This window comes from Alosa pseudoharengus, unplaced genomic scaffold, assembly GCF_046254945.1.
Source record: "Alosa pseudoharengus isolate Yale_2024_CS ecotype anadromous, Long Island Sound unplaced genomic scaffold, YU_APseudo_1.1 YU_APseudo_1.1_scf_16, whole genome shotgun sequence".
In the NCBI taxonomy this organism is placed as follows: Eukaryota; Metazoa; Chordata; class Actinopteri; order Clupeiformes; family Clupeidae; genus Alosa; species Alosa pseudoharengus.
Genome location: NW_027468630.1, coordinates 17,493,953 through 17,521,726, shown reverse-complemented (window position 1 = coordinate 17,521,726; position 27,774 = coordinate 17,493,953). Strand labels below are relative to the sequence as shown.

General features: G+C 46.1%; 3 protein-coding genes across 21 annotated transcripts in view; 1 reads left to right on the top strand and 2 right to left on the bottom strand.

Annotated features, from left to right (window-relative positions):
• madd (MAP-kinase activating death domain) overlaps nucleotides 1–3,747 on the top strand; it is a 55,654-nt gene extending 51,907 nt beyond the window's left edge. For 12 of the 18 annotated variants that reach the window (XM_076287287.1, XM_076287291.1, XM_076287282.1 and 9 more), the window contains 3 exons: nucleotides 287–356; nucleotides 2,988–3,034; nucleotides 3,334–3,747. In XM_076287287.1, coding sequence (XP_076143402.1) covers nucleotides 287–356; nucleotides 2,988–3,034; nucleotides 3,334–3,447 — 231 coding nt within the window. In that variant the 3' untranslated portion in view covers nucleotides 3,448–3,747. The remainder of the gene's footprint in view (nucleotides 1–286; nucleotides 357–2,987; nucleotides 3,035–3,333) is intronic. The other 6 variants (XM_076287289.1, XM_076287292.1, XM_076287290.1 and 3 more) reach the window with 1 other exon arrangement.
• A 3,925-nt stretch (nucleotides 3,748–7,672) lies between these two features.
• bbox1 (butyrobetaine (gamma), 2-oxoglutarate dioxygenase (gamma-butyrobetaine hydroxylase) 1) lies at nucleotides 7,673–24,814 on the bottom strand. 2 transcript variants are annotated; one of them, XM_076287271.1, is made up of 8 exons: nucleotides 24,656–24,814; nucleotides 22,416–22,883; nucleotides 21,765–21,879; nucleotides 12,583–12,781; nucleotides 11,098–11,203; nucleotides 9,515–9,711; nucleotides 8,983–9,149; nucleotides 7,673–8,297 (listed from the first exon to the last, which is right to left on the bottom strand). In XM_076287271.1, exons 2-8 carry the CDS (start codon nucleotides 22,815–22,817, stop codon nucleotides 8,137–8,139), a joined length of 1,347 nt encoding a protein of 448 aa, XP_076143386.1. In that variant the 5' UTR covers nucleotides 22,818–22,883; nucleotides 24,656–24,814; the 3' UTR covers nucleotides 7,673–8,136. The 2 variants fall into 2 exon arrangements, with proteins under 2 accessions (XP_076143386.1, XP_076143387.1); XM_076287272.1 differs by lacking the exon at nucleotides 24,656–24,814 and adding an exon at nucleotides 23,896–24,406.
• An 847-nt stretch (nucleotides 24,815–25,661) lies between these two features.
• fibinb (fin bud initiation factor b) lies at nucleotides 25,662–27,516 on the bottom strand. The gene is made up of 2 exons (XM_076287270.1): nucleotides 26,657–27,516; nucleotides 25,662–26,335 (listed from the first exon to the last, which is right to left on the bottom strand). The coding sequence occupies exon 1, from the start codon at nucleotides 27,326–27,328 to the stop codon at nucleotides 26,705–26,707; it is 624 nt and encodes a 207-aa protein (XP_076143385.1). The 5' UTR covers nucleotides 27,329–27,516; the 3' UTR covers nucleotides 25,662–26,335; nucleotides 26,657–26,704.
• Between the last annotated feature and the right edge of the window lie 258 nt (nucleotides 27,517–27,774).

Genomic DNA, 27,774 nt, shown 5'->3' with positions numbered 1-27,774 from the left:
GAACCCCATGCTCATGTAAGCAACTCCACATGGAAACCTGCACCGTCCACAGTCCTTTTCTTTTATAGCTTTGAAGAGCTTGCTTCTCACGTGCTGTTCCCGTGTTAATTTTTGTTCTCTTTCTGTCATAATTTGTTTTAAATATTACTTTCCTCATAGTTCTTTCTTCTTTTTTGACTGTTTCTGACTGTTTAAGGTTGTCATCTCTCTGAAATGTTTGGTTTGGGCAAGTGACATTGAGTAAGTAGCTAATGGTCTGTCTTTTTTGTTTGTTTTTTCGTTTTAGGTTTTCATAGAGCTGAATCACATTAAAAAGTGCAATACTGTGAAGGGAGTCTTTGTCCTGGAGGAATTTGGTAATTACATCATTTTGATTCTAGGTCTGTACACGACACGGCAGTAACTCAGGTCCCTTGGCATGCAGATGGACACCAATGCATTCCAGCTTTACAGTTAGCTTTAGCCTGCATTAGCACAGTAGCCTGTGTGTGCTAGCTTGTGCCTGGCATGTGGTAGCGAATGAGGTCAACCTTCTGACTGTCCCAGATGGGAGTTTTACTATGGTATTTTATATTGTGACAGAAGCATTTCCACTACCTCAGAGTCTTAGATCACTACAAAGCCAGCCAATCCGACAGACAACTGGTTTCAGTAAAGGCCTCGTTTACAAGACACTTTATATGATCAGACTCCATAAGTTTGAGGAGAGGCAGACTTGGATACAATGAACTTGTGTATAAAAACATTCTGGATCTTAATAACGAAGAGTTGAGCAATAATTAAATCAGCCACATTTGTAGGTGTCTTGCCATTTGTAGTTACACATTCAGAACAAGACCACATGGAATCGGGGCGAAATTCGCCAATTGGCTACCTCTCAACTTGTTAGAATTGCTTTTGGCAATCACACTGGCAAGAAAATCACAAATGGTCACCCCTGATCTGAGGACATAAACAAGTGTAGTTCAATGAATCCGTCAGGAGCTGCAGGTGAGTATGGTGAGCACAAGAAGAGCCTACGCTATTCAGAACAGACAAGGATCACAGGCCTTTAGGATTGAACAGGGTACACTGGCCGTTAGGAGAGGACAGACAGGGATCACAGGCCGTTAGGAGAAGAGAGGATACATAGGCCTTTAGGAGAGGAAAGGGATCACAGGCCGTTAGGAGAAGAGAGGATACATAGGCCTTTAGGAGAGGAAAGGGATCACAGGCCGTTAGGAGAGGACAGACAGGGTTCACAGGTCTTTAGGATCTAACAGGGTTCACAGGTCTTTAGGATCTAACAGGGTTCACAGGTCTTTAGGATCTAACAGGGTTCACAGGTCTTTAGGATCTAACAGGGTACACAGGTCTTTAGAATCTAACAGGGTACACTGGTCTTTAGGATCTAACAGGGTACACAGGTCTTTAGGATCTAACAGGGTACACTGGCCTTTAGGGTCTAACAGGGTACACTGGCCTTTAGGATCTAACAGGGTACACAGGTCTTTAGGGTCTAACAGGGTACAGAGGTCTTTAGGATCTAACAGGGTACACAGGTCTTTAGGATCTAACAGGGTACACTGGCCTTTAGGGTCTAACAGGGTACACAGGTCTTTAGGGTCTAACAGGGTACAGAGGTCTTTAGGATCTAACAGGGTACACAGGTCTTTAGGGGTGGACAGGGTTACTGCCGTGTCTCTGTGCTTCCTTTTATTTTTCGTAATCCGTTCCCTCATCTTTGCTGCTATGAAAACCTTCATTCTCCTGCAGGTAAAGTGCTGTCACCTTTCTCTCTCTCTCTCTCTCTCTCTCTCTCTCTCTCTCTCCCTCTCCCTCTCTCTCTCTCTCTCTCTCCTCTCTCTCTCTCCCTCTCTCTCTCTCTCTCTCTCTCTCTATCTCTTTCTCCCTCCTCTCTCATGTGCTTCTCTTTCTCTGTACTTCTTTTCTAACCCCTGAATCTTCTGTTCACCCATGTCATCATGGCTTTTTGTCTTCACCGCTGGTGTCCTCCGGCTCCACGTCCGCTCTTGTCCTCCCTCACTGAGGGTCACTCACCCACGCTGTCTTTAAAGACCCCCTCTCTAGTCTAACTCCAGAGGCCCCCTGAACCCTGGACCAACCAGCGCCTCTCCTCCTCCTCCTCCTCCTCCTCCTCTCCTGTCTGCTCCCTCACAATACTACCTCTGCCTCCTTTCCCCCCTTTCTTTTTTTTCTCCAGGGAGGTGGGCGGTGGTGGTGGGGTTGCCTTGTTTGTCTTGTACTGTATGTCTCCGTCATAGTTTGAAGGTTCGGAGGGTGGAAAGTTCAAGGTGCTTGTTTGCATGACCTCTGAATGCAATGTTGACTGTTGTGATGAAGTATGTGCCCAGCACATGACCCGGGGCTCTTGGAAGTGGACGTAAGCAGCCGCCGTGGTGTCAGTAGTGGAGATGATAATTCCATTCCACTCGTGTCACTGCCCTGAGCCACGTCTGTCCAGCACATAAACACCACAGGCAATACCAAGCTGCCCTTTAGGTTGAAAGTATAGAAGTAGAAACCTTTTTGGGCCTTTTTCCAATACATGAACTAAGCCTAGTCCTGGACTTAAAGCTTTTTTGGAGAATAGAGAACCCTTATTGAAGGTTCTCTTCTCAGAACTAGGCTTACTCCATGTGTAGGAAACTGGCCCATAAGGTTCAGTCTTTAAACATACACGTGCTTCATTTGGTACACTTGGTTCATTTGATGGTGTCTTTGGACCCCATGATCCAATTGATGTCCCTGGCCGCACACAGCTCGAGCTGACCACACAAATGGACTCACCTGGCTCATGGCGTCAGGTTTGCACCCTCAGACCACAGGCACACAGACCCACTAACCTGTCAGCACGGTTTTTCCCCTCTTCCCTTCTCCCTCTCTCTCTCTCTCCTCTCTGCTGACCCCCCCGTTCCCCTGTCCCTCCTCCTGGCGGTTGACCTCTGTTGAATTGTGTGTTCTGTTTCTCGCACCTGTGGTTGTAGTTCCTGAAACTAAAGAAGTGGTGATCCACAAGTACAAGACGCCCATGGTGAGTTGTGAGCGCGTGGCGAGACACAGTTACAGCATTTAAACCACAGCTCATTTTAAACGAAACACAATAGATATTTAAAAGATTAAGACTTCAAATGTATCAGAGTACAAGGCAAATATTTGATATGAAGGTTCCAGACATTGATGGATTCCCTCTGCTTCTCTTCCTTCTCTCTCTCTCTCTCTCTCTCTCTCTCTCTCTCTCTCTCTCTCTCTCTCTCTCTCTCTCTCTCTCTCTCTCTCTCTCTCTCTCTCTCTCTCTCTCTCTCTCTCTCTCTCTCTCCCCCCCGGTCCCAGGCACACCAGATCTGTTACTCCGTCCTCTGTCTCTTCTCCTACGTGGCGGCGGTGAAGGGGAAGGAGGCTGAGGGCAAGCCCAAGCTGCTGTCTCCACGGCCTCTGGCCAGCTAGTCTAAACTTCTGTCCTGTTCCATCTCATCCCATTCCAGGCACGTACACACACACACACACACACACACACACACACACACACACACACACACACACACACACACACACACACACACGCACGCACGCGAACACACGCACACGCACACACGCACGCGAACACACGCACACAAACCCGCACACGCACGCGAACACACACACACACGCACACGCACACGCACACGCACACACGCGCACACGCACACCCACGCGAACACGCACACCCACGCGAACACACACACACACACACACACGCGCGCGCGCTCGCTCGCTCACACACACGCACACCCATGCGAACACACACACACACACACACACACACACACACGCGCGCGCGCGCGCGCGCGCGCACACGTACACACACACACACACACACACACACACACGCACACCCATGCGAACACACACACACACACACACACACACACACACACACGCGCGCGCGCACACGTACACACACACACACACACACACACACACGCACACCCATGCGAACACACACACACACACACACACACACACACACACACACACAGATGCTTAGGACAAGCTCAACCTGCTGTCCCCACAACCACTAGCCATGCCCAGCTGTTCTAAAGCCCCCTACCATTCCATTTTCCATCACATTCCACACACATAGACACACACCCCTCCAATGTCCTGCTCAGTCCAGCACAACTTCTCCCCCTCTCGGCCCCTACCTGCTGACCACCAGTCACCGCCTCCGCCTGCCCCTCCCCCATCACCCCCAGAAGAATGGCTGAGCAGGCCACTCTGTCCACCAGTGAGCATCCTTCAGGCCCCTTCTCACTGCTGACCGTGTTAAAGCTAGACCAGTGCCCATCCCTAACCTAAATAGCACAATGTCCGCTGGGCATAATATATATCTGTAGCCCACGGAAGCTCACACTACTGCTCCCCTGTCTGTGCCGATTACGTCTGCGAAACCCCCAGACCCCCGCAAGCTTCTTTGTTCAGCCTGAGGTGTCATCTGGAGATCTAGCCATACGATGTCCGTCTCGCTGGACAAGGGGACGGTGGGTCTGGCTGTGTGTGTGTCTTTTTTAAATCAGCTCTTGTCCCGTCGCTGTCCTCTCCTCTTGTATTGGTCGGTGTCTGCGTGCTCCAGTCCCTATGCCCTTGTCGAGCCCTTGTCGTGCCCTTGTCGAGTATCGGTGGCCTCTCTTTGTTTTGTACACTTGCATGCAGGTCCCATGCACAGCCCTGAGAATCAACCAGCCAAGGCATGCTCAAGGAGCGAGAGCTTATGCCCCTAGCTCAGCTTAGACGCTCTCCTCGACACCCCCACCACCCTCATACCCGCACCCCACCCCAACCAAGCACCACCCCTACTCTTTCCTCTCGCGTTTCTATCCAGAGACTGTGTGATGAATATTCTATGTGCTCAGTGGTACTGTAAATTTCAATCTGTTCAGTCTTAAAAAAAACAGGGTGAAACCTTTAGAGATGGACTACAGCTCAGCAGTGTCCAGCTCACAGGATCACCCTGAGTTAGCCTCAGCCAAGGAACAACAAAAGAGAGTCCGTCTTCAAAGGTTTCACCTGTCCAACTCCACCTGCTGTAAAAGTGGTCCAAGCTGTGTGTAACCCCTTAGCAGCGCCCTGCGAGGCCAAAACTACTGTATTAGTTCTACTGTTAACGGTTTCATGTTTGTGTTCGGCCGTGTTGAATTGCATGTTATGCTCAAAAAAAGAGAGAAAAAAAAGGAAAATGGGGAAAAAAAAGCGCTGTACATTTCACTTGAGCAACGTTTTAAAAGAAACTATAAAACTAATGTTACAAAAATTGTGGTTCATTGACTAGGTGTGCAATACTACTTGTAGGGGGCGCTGTGACAACCCCAGGCCCCAGTCATTCCCGCTGTAAGAATGCATCTCTAAGCCGTCCTGACCTTTGTGCGAAATCAATGAGGACCACTGTGTGTAGAGTTGAGGCAGAGCCGCTTGGCACTCGTGTTGTATGAACTGCAGGAGACAGAGAGAGAGAGCTGTTTTTGGAGACGTGTTCTCTTCCTGTGACCCCCTATAGCTGATGAGCTCGGTCATCAGGTCTGCTCAGTAAGCGAGGGATCCGAGACCTGTTTAAAATGCTTCCGGACTGACCCTATACACTACAGGGTGTTTGTGAGGGAGCTTGATAAAGCTGCAAATATATTCAGAGGGGAAGCAGCAGACTTGGCTTACCAGAGGATTGTACACCAGGAACCATATGCTTATTTTAACCCCCCTTTTTCAAGTCCTTTTCAGTTTATTACAGACAAACTCTACTGTAGTTGTTAGAGGTGCTCCATATTGACTCCCTGTAAGCGGTCATTTTAGTCGAGCCCTGTGGATATTTCGGATGGGATCGTGAAAGATGTAAATAGTCCAGAAGACTTTTGTCAGTGGGGGCAGAAGAGTTTCCAAAAACAGACTTTACGATGGCCTGCAGTTCAAAGGAGACGTTGTGGCAGTGAGAAAGATAAACGTTTTAACTACTGAGTCTGTGCTTCAAGACTGTCAGTGAGCGTACAAGAAATCAAGATATTGGATGTAAATATTTCAGTGTTTAAAAGAAAAAGTATTTATAGAACCTGTACAGCTTTGGCAATATGAAAATAAAACATGTCCAACCCATATTGTTTGTTGAGGCCATTTTTAATGATGTATGCAAGAAACCAAAGTTTACAAAAACAAATGTGATGTCTTGATGATGCACAAGGCAAAACTGCTTAATATAATAGAATTTGATTTTTAAAATCACTAACCCAAGAACATTTATCACAAATTTGTTATTCATTTCTTCACATCATGTCTTGTCCTACATATACATTGTATGTTACCAAGTGATTGATGTTCATTCACTAAATATTTACAATTGCGTATACATGACCTGTATTTGTAGGGGACACGCTGTAAGTGGAGACATTTCAAACTTGGCTGTAAAACAATCCTTGAAAATAAATAAGACACAGAGTACTTAGGAGGTCATTTGGACACATTTGATTTACTGGAAATAAAATACAAGGCCTAAGATGTCAAATCCAGTCACACTTTTAACACACTTAAAATTGGTTTGATTGTTTTTTTTTTGTTTTTTTTGTAAACCGAGACCAACTGTACATGCTTCAACCGTCTGTAGAAAATAAAAGGAAAGACAAGAAAATGTGTTTGAAATACAACTGTTCCTGGTTTAAGGCTATCGATATCCACCTCATCTTTAAAAAAAAGGCAACTTTGCCAACCTCATAGCGCTAGAGAAAACAGAGGGGCGACACTCCCATAGGAGACCGTGGAACAAAATGTCAGCGCTTTTCTATGCCAGTGTCTGGGTTATGGAGACAGTAAAAGTTCCAAAGACTGCCAATCATTTGGTCAGTAGCCAATGAGTTACTAGATCCCGCCCTCCTGCTGTCTGTGTGATGCAGTCATACTGTACAGCGCAGGTTTTTAGGAACTATTGAGGCGTACATGAGTGTCCCTCTCTATGGCTCTGGACAGCTTCATCTCTCACTCTATCTACTGGCATTATGACCGTGGAAAGCCCACTCCACTAAGTGCAGCATGTTTTAGAAGATAGAATCTTTAGATCTCTTATCTCTACACCTCTATCAGTCGTACATGATCTGATGTCCGTACATCATACAGAATGTAAAGCTAAAGTGAAGACCTGTACACTCTTATAAAAAATAGAGCTATATATAGAATAACAGAGGAGGACTGCAGGCATACCCTTGTATCCCCAAACATTTTATGGCACACTGGCTAACAGGATCCTGCATTTGTACTGCATTTTTCAAAACAACAAAACAATACACTTACACAAATCAGCAAAAATGTGACAGAATAGCCTCTTCGTTCTGGAGGTTAACGGCTTACTCCGGCTTCACTGACCGGAGTCCGGAGTGTATCACTAAACCACGCACTTGAAGTACTGGTAACCCTCAAATCTATGGGGAAGGGTTAAACCCCCCAAACCTCTGGAGAAGAGTTGAACACCCCCAAATCTCTGGGAAGGGTTGAACCCCCCGCCCCCCCCCCCCTCTCCCCCAATCTCTGGGAAGGGATGAACCCCCCCAAAATCTCTGGGTTATGATTGAACTTAACATAAATACAGCCCTGAGAGACACAAAGACAAACAGCGAAAGCTTCACCCTTCTCAGGGTGCACAAGCATTGATCCTTCGATGTCGGCTCTTCCTATCATTGTGAAGCAGAATTCACCAAGCGTTGGATTGTTCACCCACTAATAGGGAACGTGAGCTGGGTTTAGACCGTCGTGAGACAGGTTAGTTTTACCCTACTGATGATGTGTTGTTGCATTGGAGCAACCATTTACTGGAGGCTTTAGTCCCAAAGACGGGGCGACTGGTGCAAAGCTCTAAGAAGAAGCAGGTGTTTCGTCAGTTTAAGGCAACTGGAGTGACTGGCTTTGGGGGTGGAGGGGAGTGCTGAGATGGAGTTGGGAGCAGAGAGCCCCACCTAGAAGCTTCAGCACTGGGTAGTCTGCCCCCGATGAGCTGGTGGGGTGGTCTGTGTGTGTGTGTGTGTGTGTGTGTGTGTGTGTGTGTGTGTGTGTGTGTGTGTGTGTGTGTGTGTGTGTGTGTGTGTGTGTGTGTGTGTGTGTGTGTGTGAGTGAGTGAGAGAGAGAGGTTTAGTTGTCTCCATGCACAGCCTTGCGAAGGATCCGCAGACGGGACATGACCTCGTCCCAATCCAGGTATGCGCCCTCCAGATGTCGACGGGAGTTGGGATCTGACACGTAGCTCTTGCGGCCATGGAGCAGACGCCAGTTGTCAAAGGTCACCAGGTCACCTGTGAGATGAGATGGGAGGGATGATGTTGGAAAAAATACCAACTGTACCTATTTATATACTTTTTATATACCTCTGTTCTAGTCTTACTGTTTATGTGTGTTGTGTGTGAAACCTCGTATAAAGCCTATTTGAGTGTAAAAAAGCACTATAAAAAAAAACATATTCTTATTATCTATAATGGTAAAAACACTGCACATATCTAACAAGAGATGCCACAACTGGTCAAACACAAGTGTCAATAGGTTACAACTGAATCAAATCACCTCATTATCCTCTTCACTGTAATCCTAATAAATGTAAAACTACTTTCTAATACATTTGAGGAAGAGGACTAATTTAAAGACCTTAATTTTGACAGATCACAACACATCTACTGTTTACGTGACCCAGGTTAGTGTAATCATTAACCTAAAACCCACACATTATGCAGGGCTGTGCAACATCTGATGTCGGCACATCTGGGGAAATGTCAAAAAGGATCGCTTTCAGTTCTGCCTTTGTGACGTTTACAAATTTCAATGACAAAGTTCTAACCCACATTTAGTCCCAAATTATCACACAGTTGTTCTCCTACTTGGTCTTTAAACACATGTGGCCCCAGAAGACTAGGAATACACACACACACACACACACATACACACACACACACACACACACACACACACACATAAACACACTCTCACCTGGCTCCATCGTATAGGTGACCATGTTCTCAGGCTGGGTCATCAGCTCCACATAGGTTTTGAGTGAGGTATAAAACAGCTGGACCTTGTCGAGCGGCATGTCCAGCACGGAGTCCCTGGTGGCGTTGTTGTAGTTGATCCTCACCACTCTGCCCTCATTGTCCACACTGTACACGGACACAGAGACCGTAAAACAAATGGCCCAAACAGCCAGAAACCAGAAACAGAAAAACAGTTCCAATATTGAACACCAGATGGCAGCACAAGGCTCCCAGTTTTTAAGTAATGGCAGAAACAAACTTCCAAGGCCTGAGGAAGCACACTGTTTTGCTTCATTCTTCTCAGTGGGTTTTCAAGTGCAGTGATGACAGGACAGGGAGATGTGTGTGTCAGGCTACTGTGTGTGTATGTGGCTACTGGGCTCACTCGATGACGTGATTGCTGCACTGCATGGCAAAGTTGAAGTAGTCGGTGAGAAGTGTTTATAAGCCTGTCTGTGTGTGTGTGTGTGTGTATGTACATGAGGACTCACTCAATGATGTGGTTCTTGGACTGCACAGCGAAATCACAGTAGTCGGTGCCGGTGTCCGTGAAGTCGACGCGTAGTGAGGTGAGGGCACGGAAGGCCTCGGGGTCCCGGCGCCGCAGCAGCTCGGCCATGTGGAAGCCGTCCACCGCCTCGCTCTCGCCACCCTCCCGCGCCTGCGCCAGGCAGTGCAGGAACTGGACCTGATGAGACCAGAAATAGCAGGACAGTGAGACAGGCAGTGCAGGAACTGGACCTGATGAGACCAGAAATAGCAGGACAGTGAGACAGGCAGTGCAGGAACTGGACCTGATGAGACCAGAAATAGCAGGACAGCGAGACAGGCAGTGCAGGAACTGGACCTGAGACCACAGAGACACTCAGACCGGAACTAAAGGCTGGCTCTGGCCCCGGCATGACGCCGTATACCATCTGGAGAGGCCAAGTGCAGTGGCATGGAGAGGCTGGGGGCAGACGTGTAGGAGACGGACAGGACACAAGGTCAATACAGTTAAGGGCAATAAAGGATTCATTCATTCATTCATTGAAATTAGCAAATGGATTACCTAGTTATCGAATTAGATCGTTAAACTAAAGACTAAGTATGTTGTCCATCATTCAAATGACTGTTTTTTTTTAATTGCTTTGTCTGCTGTCCAATCCCTGAGCTTGACTGTCCCTTGTTCATCCTTGGTGACACATCCGCCAATGATTTCTCAAATGACCAGTTAGTCCTATTCTCTTTTTCAGTCAGCATTACTGTGGTGGTAGCATAGTGGTTAAGGAGCTGGGCTAGCGTACAGTAGCCTGAAAAGTTGTGGGTTCAATTGACATATTATACGTAAGTCACTTTGGATTCACAGTGTCTGCTAAATTAATAAAAATGTAAAATGTAGTTAAAGATCAACAATGTCAATGACACCTGCAAACAAAACACTACCCGACCTTTTGCCTCCTTCTCCTGCTACCAACCTTAAAGCTGATACTATTGCCTTATTTTTACACCAGCAATCTCACATGTGATAAAAGCTTCAGTGACTTCTGGCACATTTCCCACAGCATTCAAACAGCTCAGCCCTCGGTACACAAGCTGCCTTCGATATGGTTATCCAGCGCATCTTACTTTCCGTTCTCTTAAAACACACAGCACATTCCGTGAGGCGTGAGCATGTGGGTGTGCAAAGAACATGTGCTTGTTGGCTCCGATGCCAAAGAGGACACAGGAGTGCGGGTGGAACGAGTGATGGCAGACATCCCTCCCACACTGCTTGTTTTCTTTTCATCTGCTCAGAGCCTTCTGGGTGGAGCACCTGCGCAATGTCCAGCTATTGTTTAGGTTCAATGGCGTGCTGCATAGCAAGTGTATGACACACATAGCACATGTGCGAACGTGTGTGCGTGTGTGTGTATACAGTACATGTGTGTGTGCGTGTGTACAGTATGTGTATGTGTGTGTATGGGCGTACGTACGTGTGTGTGTGTGTGTGTGAGTGCGTACAGTATGTGTGTTTGTGTCTGTGCGAACGTGTGTGTGGTGTGTCCTGTGTGTGTCTGTTTGTGTATACATGTGTGTGTGTGTGTTCTCTCACCCCTGGTGGATGGTGCAGTGCTGGGTAGTCTGTGTGAAGGCTCAGTTTGCCCGAGGTGTAGGCCACGTTGTTAGCCATGGGTTTGTCCTGCACCTGCCACGTATGTCTGCAGATTTAAATAGGCACAGACAGACAGGGGGTTAAATATCCCAAGTGCCTGGAGGAGCACGACATGGTGAAAACATTTCAGGAGCACTTCTATTTTATAAACAAAACACTGAAACACCAAACTCAATACATACAACACTTCACACTGTTATGACGACGAACAAACACAGAGAAGCATGTCTTTATCTAGACACAGTTGGACTATTTGGAATAACACCCCAGCATCTAAACATGTGACTCCATCTATTTGGCTCTCTCTTTCTCTCTCTCTCTCACTCACACACACACACACACAGCGCTCCAGACAAAAGTAGTAGCTGAACTCTCTGTCAAAAAAGCTTGACTGCTAAGTCAGGCTTGTAGATCAGACAACCTCTGTCCAACCATATTACTGTACTTCCAGGAGAATGACCAAAAGTGGGCGAGCGTTTGGAGCGAGAGGATTAAACTGTTGAGAGAGGGTCAGAGGCGGGCGGGGAGGACACCACTGCGGCCGGCCTCCAAAGGCCCTGTGCCTAGTGCTTTACATCTGCAGGGCTGCTTTGATGGTTGAACTGAAAGCGTTGGACTCCGATGAAATAACAAGAGGGAGGAAATGGGGAGAATTGTGTGTGTGTGTGTGTGTGTGTGTAGTGTGTCTGCATGTGGTGTGTGTGTGTGTGTGCGTGCGTGCCTGTGTGCGTGCCTGTGTGTGGTGTGTGTGTTTGTGTGGTGTGTCTGCATGTGGTGAGTCTGCATGTGGTGTGTGTGTGTGTCTGCATGTGTGTGTGTCTGTGTGTGGCGTGTGTGTGTGTGTGTGTGTGTGTGTGTGTGTGTGTGTGTGTGTGTGTGTGTGTGTGTAGGAGAGAGACAAAAGAAAAGTCAGAGCGACAGAGCGGCAGTGGACTATAAAGCCCTCTGTAATAGCAACAAGCCCCCTTCTCCACTCCGCTCCGCTACAGTCAGCCCACAGCTACCACCGCCATGAGCTCATGCGCTGGCAGCTGCGCTGATTTTTGTTCCCGTCTCCGAATCGAGCGTGTCAGGTAATTCCCCTGGCTGGCGGGGCTGATCCCAGTCCAGCTCTGAGCGCAGAGTGCCTAGCATGGAGTCGGTCGTGTGGTAAATCACTCAGGAAGCCACTGCTCGGGAGGCCCTCTGAGACTCTCTACTCGGAAACCACACGGCCCCTCGGCCAGAGCAGAGTCCTTCCCTTTATACCGGCGTGGGAGGAGGAGAGCTTTCTAGGGGCTAGTTTGTCTCAGCTTCAAACAATCACTGTCCAGTCATGCAAATCTGTGCAGGGCTTCACCCCTGTAACCACGTAAAACACACAGGACGGTTTTACATGAGGTCATCCATCATGCATAGCTTGATGGACAGCGCTGCTCCACTCACCCGTAGAAGGTTAGTCTCAGGTAGCCGATGCGCTCGCTCAGACGCGCCACCTGGCCCTGCTCCGCCGGCGCCCCCTTCAGGTAGACGATGCCCACGCGGCGCAGAGCCAGCAGCCAGTCCAGCGCCGCCTTGTCGTCGTGGAGAACCTCCTGGAAGCTGGCGGTGGGGATGCGTAGGTCCGAGGCCCAGTACTCACGCTCTGCCGTGTGAAACAACACAGGAAGCGCGGGAAGCTGTTAGCCTGCGATTTGATTGGGCTTCACGCAGACACACTGTTACGCTAAATCACTCTGGAGCGCCGAGAGAGAGAGACCGGGCCAATCAGCTGCCAGTGTCATGGATTAGGAGACATCCTGCTCCCACACATGTTTGCATTTAGAAATAATTGGAAGTCTAGACCCCGTGGACCTTAATGATTAGTTAATAACCGCTTGTGTATTTACAGAGATGACGGGCTAAGACATTTAAGAGGCTGCAGTTTGTCAACCATAGAACTGGCCTAAAGACCCAACTCAATCACACAAGGAGAGGAATGGGGTGGGGGGTTGGGGGGGTGGGGGCAGTACACAGAGGCGCTGAGAGACTGAATTAGACTGGTGTCTGTGAGAGAGAGCACAGCATCGCACTGCTGCCTGGACGGCACGTCCGCGCATTAAACAGAATGTCTCGTCAGGAACAGGGGCCAAAACACGGTGGTCGGAACAGTCTGTGAGGGGAGACGAGCTGCTTGCGTGAACGGGCCAGCAGCACCGCCCGGCTGACAGTGGAAAATCTCCGGGCTCCCTCGCTCGCTCCCTCGTGCTGTTGGCAGAACCGGCGTTTTTCCATCGCCGCACTCTCCAGTGGAGGCCGGCCGCTCCGCTCGGCCACAGCTGCAGAGCACATCTCTGCTTGTGTGCGGCTCAAGCACACACACACACACACACACACACACACACACACACACACACACACACTGTATCGCTCTGCTCTACTCCTGCCCTCAACTCGCCCTCCCATCATTAATCAGTCAGAGGTCACACACACACACACACACACACACACATGGCCTAGATACACAATTATGTGAGGTGGTTGTAGATTTTACTCTTTCACTAAAACAAGTGAAGCACTGATATGGAAATTAATAGCTAATATGATTGTTGATCATTTAATAACACACTGTTCACTACCAACTGTATAATGAAGCTACTGTACCTTCATTACTTTTTTACAAAAAAAAAATAAGCATTTGATTTCTGATTAACATTATTCTAGGTATTAAACTCATTTTATTTCTCTTAATCCTCTTTCCGGTGGAATGTAACTTTTAACTCAAAATAATGTTGGATGAGTAGCTTGTGCATCCCTACCAAGGACACACAAAATGGAGATTATTCAGATTTATGTGGCAACAAATGTAGAACATGCGGTGTATTACTCTAGTGTATCTAGTCAGCTCCCACAACAAATAAAATAATTGCCACCGTTTTGCCAACTGTTTTTTATCACTGACATTTATGAACCTAATTTAAAGGCAGGCAAAGTGTTTGTCAAGTTCTCGTGCATGAACTACAGTATAGCTGTCGTGTTGCATGTGGGAGTTTTGGAAGGACTCATCTATGTTTACACTAAGGGCCCGTCCCAATACCTCCCCTACCCCTAGATTTTTGCCCTAACCCTCGTTTTTGCGCGTGCACGTGTAGGGCTAGGGTGTCCCATTACCTTAGGGAGCAAGGGGAAGTGCTATTTTCCCCTTAAAACCAACCCTCAAAATATAGCCAGGACCGATGCAGGCTTAAAACGAAGTGGGAGATGAAATTACCCAGGATACCGTGCGAGCTCAGCGAGCCGGCCACATTTTTTATATATTTTCACAAATAAGCATATTAAATTTTCGAAATATGTTGGAATATGTTAGTTTGATGCACATCTGATGGACTGTTGAGTTTTGAACACTAATGTTAGAAAATATCTCACGAAGCTATCTGACGATGTTCATGATATCTGCTGAGTGCTTTGAGAGAGTCTGCCCATCAAATAACGTTATAGGCTATATCTGATCTGGGTAGATTCGTCAAGATTTAAGGTGTGTGTTCTGGCGTTCATATGAACACAAATATCTTTGTTGATTAACCAGACGTAGATAAACCAGCACAACCCACACAACAATGACCGCTGTGCATGTTCCTGAAAGAAAATTGTAGCAGGCTACTACCGGTAGACAAGTCGGCGCTGTGCGTGACGTAGGTGAGCACGTTCGCTACGCTAATATCATATAGTGGTGTCCCAATTTATAGGGAAAGATCTTCACCTCCACTTCCCTTGTCGAGGGGGCTTTAATGTTGAGGGCAAAAAACCAAGTGGAAGTTTTAAGGGGGGAGAAATGGGACGGGCCCTAAAGGTCTTACCCATGGTGTTCAAGTGCAAGTCAAATCTATCTATCTATCTATCTATCTATCTATCTATCTATCTATCTTATCTATCTTATCTATCTATCTATCTATAGATCAAAATAATCAAATACGTTTGTTATACTTACAGTAACAACTATACTATACTATGTTAGACTTTGTACGTTGCACATTATTCAAATCAGTTTTTCAATTGCTCTGCTGTCGTCCTTGGTGACATAAACATCCACTTAGACACCCCAAGCTCAGCAGACTTCATGTAGCTGGTACACTCCTTTGACCTACAATGGGTCCGCAGCCCTCCTACTCACAAAGCTGGCAAAGAGCTTGATGTCATTCTCACTTTGAACTGCACCACAGATACCCTAACAGTCACGGCTCTCCACGTATCAGACCACTGTTTCATCCGGTGTTTCAATGTGTTTCTGTCGGAACAACACCCTGTTCCTCCACCTATGGTCTCATTCCTCCACATTCCTTGATCCAGATCAATCTGGCTTCAAGAGAGGCCACTCAATCGAGACAGCTCTATTGTCTGTGACAAAAGCCTTCAAAGAAGCCACAGGAACAGCTCAATCCTCGGTACTCATCCTACTCGACCTCTCAGCTGCCTCCCATATGGCTACCTACTGCATCCTACCTCTTAAACATGTGCATCAAGGACACAACACTTCCTGGTTTGAATCCTACCTCACCTCAACGCACCTTGGTGAGGACAGCTATCCGCATTTCACTACGGCACCACAGGGCTAGTACCCCTTCTCTCTGCCATATACTGCACCTTGATTGCTCTTGGACAAAAGCCTCAGCTAAATGAATAAATGTAAATGCCATTACTGAAATGTGCCCAAGTAATAGGAATGCACAGTTTTCCTGTTGATGTTCTCTTCAAAGTTAGGCCAAAAAAAAAAGGGTTCCCTGTGAGAGTGGATTGAGTCTTAAGATTTCCAGATTTCTTAGGCTGGAAAACCGCACAATTACGGCATTATCTAGTCCTCTGCCCGTTTGTTTCCCTTAGGTAGGGGCCATCCATCTTTCCCCAAACCCTTCAAAATCACAGTGCCCAAACCTCAACGCTTGGCAGCCGGCATGGATGGGGTGGAAAACTTGTGCAATATACACAGAGGAGCACTGACAACAGCACGGAGTCATCCGTCTTGTCTTTCAGAAAATCAGACTGTATGGCTCTTTGCCCCTAGATCTTCACTGTACAGATGAGAACCATTATAAAACAGGCATCTGAAATCACCTTTTCCAAATCTAAAATACGGAAAGTCTGAAGCACCAGTAATATCCGACATGGAAGTTGAACAGTACATCATCTGCCATTCCATCAGCAGCAGCAGCAGATGCCTACTTTATGGAACAGTCAGGAGGTAAAGAAGAACATGTAGCCACACAAGATCATGTTACATGTCTGAACAGCAAGCACACCTTCATGATGTCTACATTCCTGACCAAGCCACAGAGGAAATAGACATCCCTGATCAGCCGTCTCTCTCTCTCTCTCTCTCTCTTTCTCTCTCTTTCTCCTTCTCTCTCTTTCTCTCTCTCTCTCTGCTCCACTCTATGGGAAGGCACCCCACAAACCCTTATCTCCTACAGCTGTCATGTGCACATTACAGCTGGTGCATTACAGGCAGAGAGTGATGTGAAGCCATCCACAGAGAGAGAGAGAGAGATTTGTGGACCAGGCATCATGGGATTGGGGGGGGGGGGGACGAGAAAAAGAGGAGAGATTTACAGGATATCCAACTGAATGAGCACACTCATTCATCAGGAGGTACAGGAGCAGAGGTAGAGAAACTGAGGGAGAGAGACAGAAGAAGAAAGAAAGAAAGAAAGAAAGAAAGAAAGAAAGAGTGACCAAGGGAAAGGGGGGGTAGCAGGAGAGAGGGAGAGAGAGAAACAGAGGGAAGTGAGAGGGACAAAGAGAGAGAGAGACAACAAGAGAGAAAGAGAGAGAGAAAGAGAGAGAGAGAGAAAACGAGTGCGAGAGTGTCTGGGCCGGGAGCCCAGGGTGGAGAGGTTCAGCTGGTGCTGTCCCAGTGTTCCACGCTTATTGCCGTGTAATGCCTCGCATTCCCTTTCTCACCGATCGCAAATTTGCCGCTTCGATTTCCTGGCACAGCCACAGCAGCGTGGGCCATTCTGGAGCAGTTCCTCCTGAGCGGACTCTGCTAAGCTCCACACACATTAGTCTCACTCATTCTGTTTTTACATTTTCCAGCTGCTCCTGAGAAATGAGCAGAGTAATATGTGTGTGTGTGTGTGTGTGTGTATGTGTATGTGTATATGTATGTGTGTGTGTGTGTATATATTTATGTGTGTTTGTGTGTGTGTGTGTGTGTGTTTGTGTGATGAAGGCCGCCTTTGTCTCGTCCCTCCTCTGGGGTGCTGCGGTGAGCGTTCCAGACGAGGTGACCGAACTGGAGGTTCCTGAACCTGAAGCCAGATAAGGCAGCCATCTCTGAAGACGTGGTGAAGAGGAGCTTCCCCCCTGTGCATAGCTGAGCAATGAGGCTTAATATGATATTAGGTAGGTATGATGTTTAAGTAGAATTGATATGGCTTTGAATGGCATTGAAAAGCACAGTGATTTACTGACTGACAAAGTTCAGTTCTGCTCTGTCTACAATGTAAATGCAATTACAACCCCTTTTGGCAACAACATTTGGGAATGATTTGGACATTATTTTGGATACTAGTCCTTATCACAACACGCAACGGCACAATGATCCAATCATTTGCAGATGCTGTTGGCATATATATCCTCAAGCACGAGCCAAAGGGGAATTGAAGAGAAACTGACTGGGATCCATCCCATTTGAGCTGATGATCCCTGAAACCAGGTCCAAGTGGAGCAAGCTATTCCCCGGTGTGAGAGATAGTACCTGCACGCCCCTGCTCACAAAGCCTGCAGTGTAAGGCCTTTTCTCTTCAGCCACACCTCCTCTTCCACAGCCACCACCTCCACCAACAGAACAGGCTAACCTTTTTAACAGCCCATTTTAGGGTTGGAGGGTAAATAGGGCTTTTTTGGGCTCAATTCTTAAAGAAGCCTATTCTTCGGCGTGGGACGCTGTAGCTGCATTCAGGGGAGATTATTTTCCAGACGGGGCTCCGTGTTAAATACGAGAGGGGAGTTTTAAGACCAGATGACCTTAACAGATGAGGAGAAAGTCACAGGCCACTGCAGAGCCCAGATGGTCGCTATCAAAAGGGAAATCTAATATCGGGAGAGATCAAAGAATGCAATGAAATATTACTTTTTTGAAAAGAGTTAAGGACTGATAAGCATGCAGAGTGGCCTCCACAGAATACCGAAAAAACTATAAAAATTTCATAAAACTGTCAAAGCCATGACAAACCATTCAATTTAGTACAAACTATTTGACAGTGTCCCAAATCAAAACCATGAAATGGCATGAGTTTAGTGTGTTTGTCCAGCGGGCTGCCGGACAGAGGGGGAAAATGGCAGGAGCCTGTAACAGGAAATCCCCGTGGGAGAGTTCTGGCCACATCGACGCAGTGAGCAACAGGCAAGTAAACAAAGACAGAGCGTCCACAGTGGGGGATTAGTGTGTTAGCTGGAGGGAGAGATGTCGTAAAAGATGAAGGAATCCACAGTGGACACTTAGCCAAAGCAAACAGCAATTCTCCACCCTCATTCTCACCCTAACCCTCACCCAACCAAGCATGAAGGTACGGGTTCAAAGCCCACAGAATGGGAAGGAGGCGCTTCACCTCACTGATGGATTGAGACCCAAAAGGGCATGGATGACTGGCCCTGGGGCCGTCCACACAGAAGCAGACGGCTCCGTGGGTCAAAGGAGCATGTTTTAACATGTCGTCCAGGTGAGACCCCCATTGTTTATTTGACATTTTACAGCCTCCATTACCAAACCATATCCTGTGGGCAAGTGTGATTGCATTTCCATCCAAGCCTCTCTTTAGGGTCTCTTGTGTCTGCTAAACCACATATTTCATTATAGGTGCAGTCTTAATATGATCCTTTCCTATTTGATTTCCACTCTCTTCCATTCGGTAAACTTGGATCGTGTTCTTATCATTGTGTTCTTCCTTCTCTCCAGGAGATGTTCTGGAGAGCTATTATGACATCATGTTCTGGAACCGTGTTCTCTGATAAATCCACTCCCCCATGGCTAATCAGGAACAATGCACGCGAGACGTGCTTGAATGCTTCTGGCTCCCTAGTAGCTCATTTAAGTCATTTTCCTTTACTCATTCCACTGCTATGCTCTCATTTCAAAGTGATGCCTCCTATTTCCTATCAGATTTGCCTACAGTCTGCACCCCGATAGAATGCTTCATTCTGCATTGACTAGACTTCCCTGTGTTCCACTGTGCCCCAAGTTGTTGAGGATGGAAATGCAATTGGAGAACCTGAAAGGAAACAGCCATGCCAAACTAGGCCTGTGCTGGCATGGCACTGAAAGCCTCAACTGACATGAACAAGAAACAGTTTGTCCAGATAATTTATGGTTTGCCTGGACACCATGGGTCAATTAGTGACAGCCCGGTGATTCGTTGACACAGTGTTCAGTGTTCTTTTGATTACGCCCACAGGAGAGAGGCAGGGAGAGAGATGGGTGTGTGTGTGTGTGTGTGTGTGTGTGTGTGTGTGTGTGCCGCACACTTAAGAGTAGAGGAGCCCCCACGACTCGTATTCTCCCCGATCTCTATTCCATATGTCCCAGGCAGGAAGCTGAGAGAAACTTTCCACACAAAACCCCGTCCTGCTGGATGGCTCTGCACGTGGAGCCTTGTTTTTCTCCATCTCCCTCTCTTTCTCTGTCTCTCCCTCCCTCTCTCTCTCTCTGCCTGATTTATGGCCTATAAACTAACATGCTATCACTTCAACTGAGGAGCTGTGGTGGAACTGCTATGCGACTGACTCCACTCTTCACCTTAACACTATTTAATGTGTTAAATTTGGCATTTACATTCTAATAGCTCTGAGTAGTACCCCATCATCCCCTCTTACTCTCCATATAGCTGTCACATAGAAAAATATGAAATCATGACAAAAACAATGTGTTTGTTTGTAAAGTCTTCAAATAAATGCTGTCAACAGATATTTGTGGTTTGCAAGGCTTGATGAATATACACGCCACAAATAAACAAAAGTCTTTGTGCGATTTCAAATGAGAGCGGTTGCTAGTAATTTATAAGACGTGTGAGACAGCCCCCCCCCACCCCCACCCCCCCATCTGTCTCCCTGTGCACCACTTCGACAAACAGGAAGTTGTTTATGAACACATACGCATGGTGAATGACATGGCTGAGAACACAGGAATGCCAGTGTCAACCATGACCCCCACCGAGGACCTGAGAGGTCCACCAAGGGAGGACTCACCGGACCAGACTGGACCCCAGCAGCAGGTTTCCAGCCACTTGAAAAACAAAACGCTTTCCAGAGGTTTTTTTTCCTCATTTCAAAAAATATATATATTCTGCTTCTTCTTCTTCTCCGTCCTCCACGTAAGGGGATGGAATTTTTGGTGTGTCCCTCAGGAGGATCTAATTAAACCCAGAGAGCGAGGGAAGCATGGTGAGCAAGCGCGCGAGCAGCACATGTTCGGCTCCTCGCACGTCTAGGGGGAGAGAAAGGGAACGCTCCTGCTGCTGAGCTGGCAGCGGTTGGGAGCGGAAACCCCTGGAACCCGTGTGGAGCGGAGGAGGGGCGGAGTGGGGGCAGCCTCATGAAGGCCTGCAGTGGAGTGGAGAGGACAGCACCAGTGCTCGTTTCCACCAGTGAGGGGCTAACACAACATCAGTGTGAACGGAGAGGGGGAAAAAATCACTCTCTCTCTCACCTGCCTGTCGGACAGACGGGACACAGACACATAAACACACACACACACACACACACACACACACACACACACACACACACACACAGTACCCCAGACTGTGCGGAAGTGGCCACCTGAGTACCGCTAGACGTCACACGCCAGCAGCGGCAAGGCTGAGCAAAATCACAAGCTATCGCCCTGAGGAAATCCTAAACAGTCTTTTCCTAGGAGAGGGAAGGGTGTGTGAGGGTCCCTTAGGTCCTGCTGGACCTCCATGGAGGGCTTCTGAGGTAAGACTGAGCTCTCCTTGGAAAAATGATGGATTAACAGTTCGGGAACGGCTTTGTGTGCTAGGGGCGACACAAATGTCACCAAACTTGCCCCCGTTACACAACCATGACAAACAGTAAATATGGGAGAGGAAAGTAGGCAAGGCATGTTATGTTGTGTGCAACAAGGTTCCTGGCATCAAGTAGTGAATGTCATCCCTGATCAACCTCAGGCAGAGACAAACAACGACGTTACTGCTTTTTCCACTCTCCTACCGTTCTGAGCAGGTCTGTTTACTTCTGTTGATTACCATTCTACCACCGAAACACTAAGTTAAGAATCAGAGACACTAAAGAAAGCGTGGAAAGATGTATCCACACACTGACTGAAACAACAAAACCTCTTAGTCTTAAGTCTTCCAATGATCTATTATCTATCTATTAACAGACAACATGGTGCAGAAAAGGGTTAATAGTGGTTAGTAGATAGATAATACATCCTGTAAAGCTCTCCCCGACCCCTAGAGAAGTTAAGACTCGCTCTCCTACACAAAGTGTCTGTGGTCAACAGTCCAGCCCTTTCATTTTTACCTCTGTAATGTTATTGTTAAATTATTTTTTTATCGTTAGCTTTTATAGCTTTATACTTTGGGTGGAAATTTTAAATAAAAATCTTTTAGCTTTTATGAGACTGCACTTACCGTTAAAGAAAAGCTCCTCTTGTTTAGCCTGTCTTGCCTCTGAAGAGAAGCAACGCTTCTTCAGCCAATCAGGATTAAACTTACTGCTGTGCTGATCAGGCCATGTTATAGACACCTGTACAGGAAAGGACATAAATCAGTCTTCTTTATCATCATAATTGCAGCACATATACACCTTCATAGAACACACACAAACTCAAATGCAAAATGAATAACTTTTACACACTGTACTACAATCCACTTTATCATACTAACAAGTCATTTTTATCATTATCATTATTATAATATTATTAAAATACCAGCACGTACATCATCATTCCACACAGACAAATAGCTTACAGGTGCTGTGGCATAGTTCTGGCATCAAATACTCAAAACTAATCCTTATTATTTGTATATCTCTTGAATATCTCTATTCAATATATTGAATATCTCTCACACCATATCTTACTGTATTTGTTTATAAGACTTTGTTTTAAAAGGCTTTTTAGTGATTATGCAAGGCTTTATGCTTGCACCTCTGGTGCAAGTCTTTGATTAATGGGAGACCAATCACAAGAGCTGAATAGAGCAAGATTCAGCTTCCCAGCTGTTAAGTAAAGCAAACATGCCCAACCTAATGTCCTTCTTGATAGTGAATGATTGTCCTACCTTGTTGTCCTCTGTGACATGAACGCTGTCCACGCCCGTGTGCACGTCCAGTTCGGAGAGCAGCAGGCTGCGTGCCTGGGCCGACTGGAGGGTGCAGTGTGGACACTGGCAGTTGTCCCTCAGCCAGGTGTAGGGGTAGAGGCTGCAGCTGCCGTCCTCCCACTCCACCTGCAGAAGGCGTTCACGCTCCAGGGCGCGGGTGTGCCGCACCACCGCAGGCGCCGCGGACGATGGAAGGGAAGCGGTGGCGGCGGCAGCAGCAGCGAGCGTCTGGTGACCTCGCGTGGATGCGAGGACGAGGGCAGCTGACGGTAGTCTGCACTTGCCATGGCTCTTCACCGCCTGCAGGGCTGCCGTGGATAAACCGGCGCTGGAGACACAGCGAGCGAATCTTGATAACATCCTTCACAGGCGCAGCGGACGCGTGGACTGGCGGGTGGCACTTGGGAGACTGCAGGGTCAGAGGAGCTGCCATAAATGGGGACAGAGGGATGACGTAAGGCTTCATGCTGGCACCACTAGTTATCTATTTACTACATTATTGTTGTTCAGCACTTCAATCAGTAGGCAAATGTTTATGATCATCCAATCAGAACACCTAGAGCCAGTTATGAGGTTGCTCAGCAACATTGCTCACAAAGTTGCCTATTGAAATCTGACATTGCACTGAATGTCAGTTGATGATCATTTTCACTTCCACAGAAAAGAGAACTCAGTTAGTGATGGGGATCTATCTGAAGACAAAGCTTTATTCTTTCTACTGTGCTTAGTGGTGGAGCCTTCCTGGATTACTCTGTTCATCTCCGATAAGAATATTAAAACGACTTCAGAAAACTAACAGTATTCAACCATTCAAGTAACGCATAGAGCACAATAACACAGGCTAAAACACTGAACTTAACCACTGATCATATAACCATAAAACTCCACAAAATAAACAAATCCATTCTGTCCAGCCTTATGACATTAAGACATCAGGATGCAGTCAAACCATATGATTTTGCAACAGTACAGATAAGTGTGAGTGTACACCTAATGTGCCTGCGTCAACATGCCTGCAGGACTTTAGACAGAGACTTCATGCCACATTGGTCCTGAGCCATGTGTAACTGTACCCTGCACTCTGCCTGCAACCCCACATCAGAGGTGGCATGAGGGTCGTCACCCAAATGTCACCTCTGTAGTATTTTTGTCTGCTATTCTGTCTCCTTGATAGAACACTGACTGCACAACACAAGCATTCTCTGATTCAAGACAGAGCATGTTGGAAAGTTGTTTAGGTGAGAGATGTTGTTACATTATATGCTTGACTGGGCTCCTACCTTTTTTGATTTGTTTAAAAAGCATGGACTCAGACTGACAACACAGACATAGACTGACAACACAGAGCCATATTTAACCCTGAGATCTAAACAATAGGACTAAGGTAAAAAGTAACTTTTCACTCCAGTAGCCTGGTATCTACTTCAGTGAGACACACCTTTGACCTGCTCGAGTCCAAATCCCAGGGACACACGACTTCACATGGATATTATGACGTAAACTCAATACACCACGCGAGCGTTGTAAACTAGGTAAAGGGTCACACGAGCTTGTAACCATGACCGGCTGACTTGATGTGCGTGCGTCCTGTCCAAAGGCACCGGTAAATTGTGTGTCCTGTCCAAAGACTCCGGTAAACAAAATACGTAAGAAACGAAATTGAAAGTATGGTTTCTGAATGAACAGTAAAGTTTGATTGGAAATACGCGAATTACATTAGGGTAATAACTGTTACATAGATTTAACTCATTCCCAGCTAGTAATTGACCAGTAAGCATCGCAGCATGAACACAATGAAAAGCAATGAAACTTCCACACAGCTAGCGGACTAGGCTACTGCGTACTGTGTTTGTTGCCGTAACCTATACCGTAATACGATTATTGGTGTTTTGCGAATAACTACAGTAGGATGTGTGCTTTCTGTACGTACGTAAACATTTGTTTTAGTGTTGCTAATACAAAACATCCATCATTTCCGCATAAAAAACCTGTAACAGATTTCTTGTGGAAGTAAATATAGCCAGCCAACTGACGCAGCTAGGTACCGGTTAGCTGTCAACAGCACACTAACAAACAAGCCTCGAGCTTGTAAACAAATGTTCAAATCACCATTATCAACAACAAACACATCCTAAACCATTTCCGTATTGCAATTATAGCGTGCATAATGAAGGAGATGCATAAATATACAACATTACCTTGCTCTAGTGCTGCTTCCTGAATGAGAAGTGTATTAACGCGAAGGCGTGAGAATAGTGTCTCGCTGACAGTGAAAGTAGGGCAAAGGTTAGGCTACTTGCCTGCATTATAAATGGCTGGACTATTATGATAATCTTCTGTAACCTACATTATAGGCAGAGTAGTCAATATACGATTTGGGTTTGGGGTTTAACATCATAAACACAATTTACAGCATAAGTTTACCTCTTGAAAAGTGTTGGATATATAGGCAATACGAATACTTACATAACCAAATGTTTGTCCAAAATAGCCTAGGCTACAGCTATTTTGCTAGTCTGCGTAAAAACCATACATTTAGAGGCCACAGCATTGATTGGAGTCTGAGACTTTTGTTTTCTTTGGTGAAGTGACAGTTAAGAGTTAACTCAACCACAACTCAACTAAAAAGTCATGCTTAGTTTGTTGGATTTTACTTAGGCATAATGGATTTCAGTCGAGGTAGGCTTGTCTTGCCTTGACTCTGTATAATAAATCAGTTATTACTTTTTCTTGAATGCAACCTTTTATTATGTAGAGTGAATGTCCTCTGTCTGGCTGTAGGCTGTATAATACATACCCTAATGCTTCAGCTGTGGCACATTTCATCATACAAAATAATTTATGGATTTCACAAGACATGTCCCTCACCAAGCCTGTTTGAACACTGTTATCTGTTCTGTAACCTTATCGCAGCTTCCTTGTGCCATCTCTGTTATATGTTTTGTTACAGAGTGCTACAATTGACTGTTTCATAATCAGTCCTGAACAACTTCCTGTAAAGCCACTCACAGCAACCTACCGTAAAAGTAGTAGTGGGTCTGCAGGGACGCGTAAACATCAACTCTTAATAGATCCCTTCCATTAGAACCTTGCAAACTGCCAACACCTGCTTACAGACTAACCTGCACGTAGGCTATTCTGCTGGCTTGTGCTTTATGTAAAACCATGATATTGTGTTTGACCACTGAAAAACACTGAAACATGTGCTTATAAGCTTGAAGACTTTATTATATTAACAGGACAACCTCTCAGGAATGTATAAACACCTTTTGAGTATTTGAAGTCCAATATTCCTGCCCGCAGTCATCTTGGTTGGTCTTGGGATTTGTCACCCCAGTCATACGATTTCTCAGTAACCAGAAAACATTATACCATCACAAGAATATACATTTTACTATAATGATGCACAATTTGACATCAAGAATATATTTTATCCCACATAAAAATATACACTCACAGTATTACATTTCAATAAGCACATTTGTATGACACAATATCCTCATGAGACACACAGGCCTACATTTGAAGGATTTATTAACATGATTCAAAACAAGATAGAGATAGGCTACAACATAACCTCAACTCCTTTATGATAATCAATACTCTAATGTTATTATTAATAGAAAATAACACCAATAATAATACCTTATTAAATAAAGGTCATTTTGGCAGTATACATATCCCATTGTAGCCGTTTGCTTACACTTCTCCAGCACTGATCTGATGGACAGAGGTGCCAGATGTTTGCTTGTTATTCCTGCTGTAAACATCTGTGGTATTTAGTTTAGATCATGCTGCACCACTCTGGCATGTGTTAAGCCATGATCCTGCCAAAACAGTTTGGGTTCCACACTGAACTCAATGCAAATTGATTAATTCTGAAAAACATAACAGATCACACAAGCTGAATATTATGTTCAATCACATGGGAGTGCTAGTTGTTTCTGGATCACTCAAAATTGTAATTCAATCAGTACATGTCTAACAACATCACTGATCTTTTGGGCCACGAGGTATCCTGGACCTATTACAATGGAATGGCCATAGTTCTGTGATATACTCCCCAAAAAAGACTCACCCTTATTTGTATTCCAAAGTAATTTCTTAACCTTGTGCAGGCTATTAAGTGTATGATATACAATTAAATAATGTTACAATTAATGAATATCAACAGCTTTAGCAAAGTTAAGAAAAAGCACCTCTGTCAGGGTATGCAATCCCCTCAAAATGCATGAGCTCAGCTTGGCTCAGACTTTCATATACTCATTTTTCAGCCGGCTTAGTCTGGTCCCGTGACTCCTGATGATAAGAGACAGCAGCTCATGTTTGTCTTTCAGCCCAAGTGAAATGTCCAGAGTCTCTTTCAACACGTCCCTGGTGTGAACGATCATGTTCAAGAAGTCGTCATTGATGCGATGCTCTTCTTTGAGTTCGTTCTCTTGACTCTGTTTGAATTTCACTTCAAGTTCCAACAGTGATTTCTCGGAATTAGTGAATGCCTCGGTTATCTGCGTTGTCTCTCTTCTTAAATACTTCCCATAGCTGTCCTCTCCGTCCAGGTCGTAGGAGATGCTCTTTCCAATCCCCTCCAGAACTCTGGCAGCGTCCTCTATATGACGCTTAATAATCGTGAAATCATCACGGATGACTGAATCCTGGTTCTCATCCAGACCGCATTTTCTGTCGTCTGTCATTTTGAAAAGCATCTGACACTTCTCCGGGTCGTCGTTTTCCTCGTAATCGCCGTCTGGAACGAAGTAATGATGAAAAGTGCCATTAGACATCTCCGGATACAAGGGTCCCGAAAAAAATGCGCTACAAAGGTGCAGCGTAACTAACCAAGCAGTTAGTATTAAGGGGAGAGAAGCCATCGTAGGCTATAACCCGCTCCACTAAACTCCCACAATTCGGAGAACTCGTCTGAAGGACCGGTTCACTGATAAGGTCTGTCCAGTCAGAACCTAGGAGAATCCATCCACTGCTATTTGTTATAGCTTTTCAAAAGCTATCCAAATCTGAAGACAGGTAGTCTATCCAAGAGCGATTCACCAAGTTGCAAGTCCCAGCAAAACAAATAGGCTATTAAAGCAGTCTTCCCTTTGGTGCTGTCCCTTTGATTTGTTTGAGAATTAGGAGCGCAGAGCCGTAGCCTACGCGTTTTAGCAAAATGTCCCGCTGCGTAATTCAGAAAATAAATGTGAGATGCGTCGACAAGAGATGATTTGATTTAAAAAGGCTTTGCTTGTGTCCTTGGTTGCTTTCAACATCTGCAGTGCTCATGCACCGCTCTACGTTTAGGCTAATGATACCCTCTCTC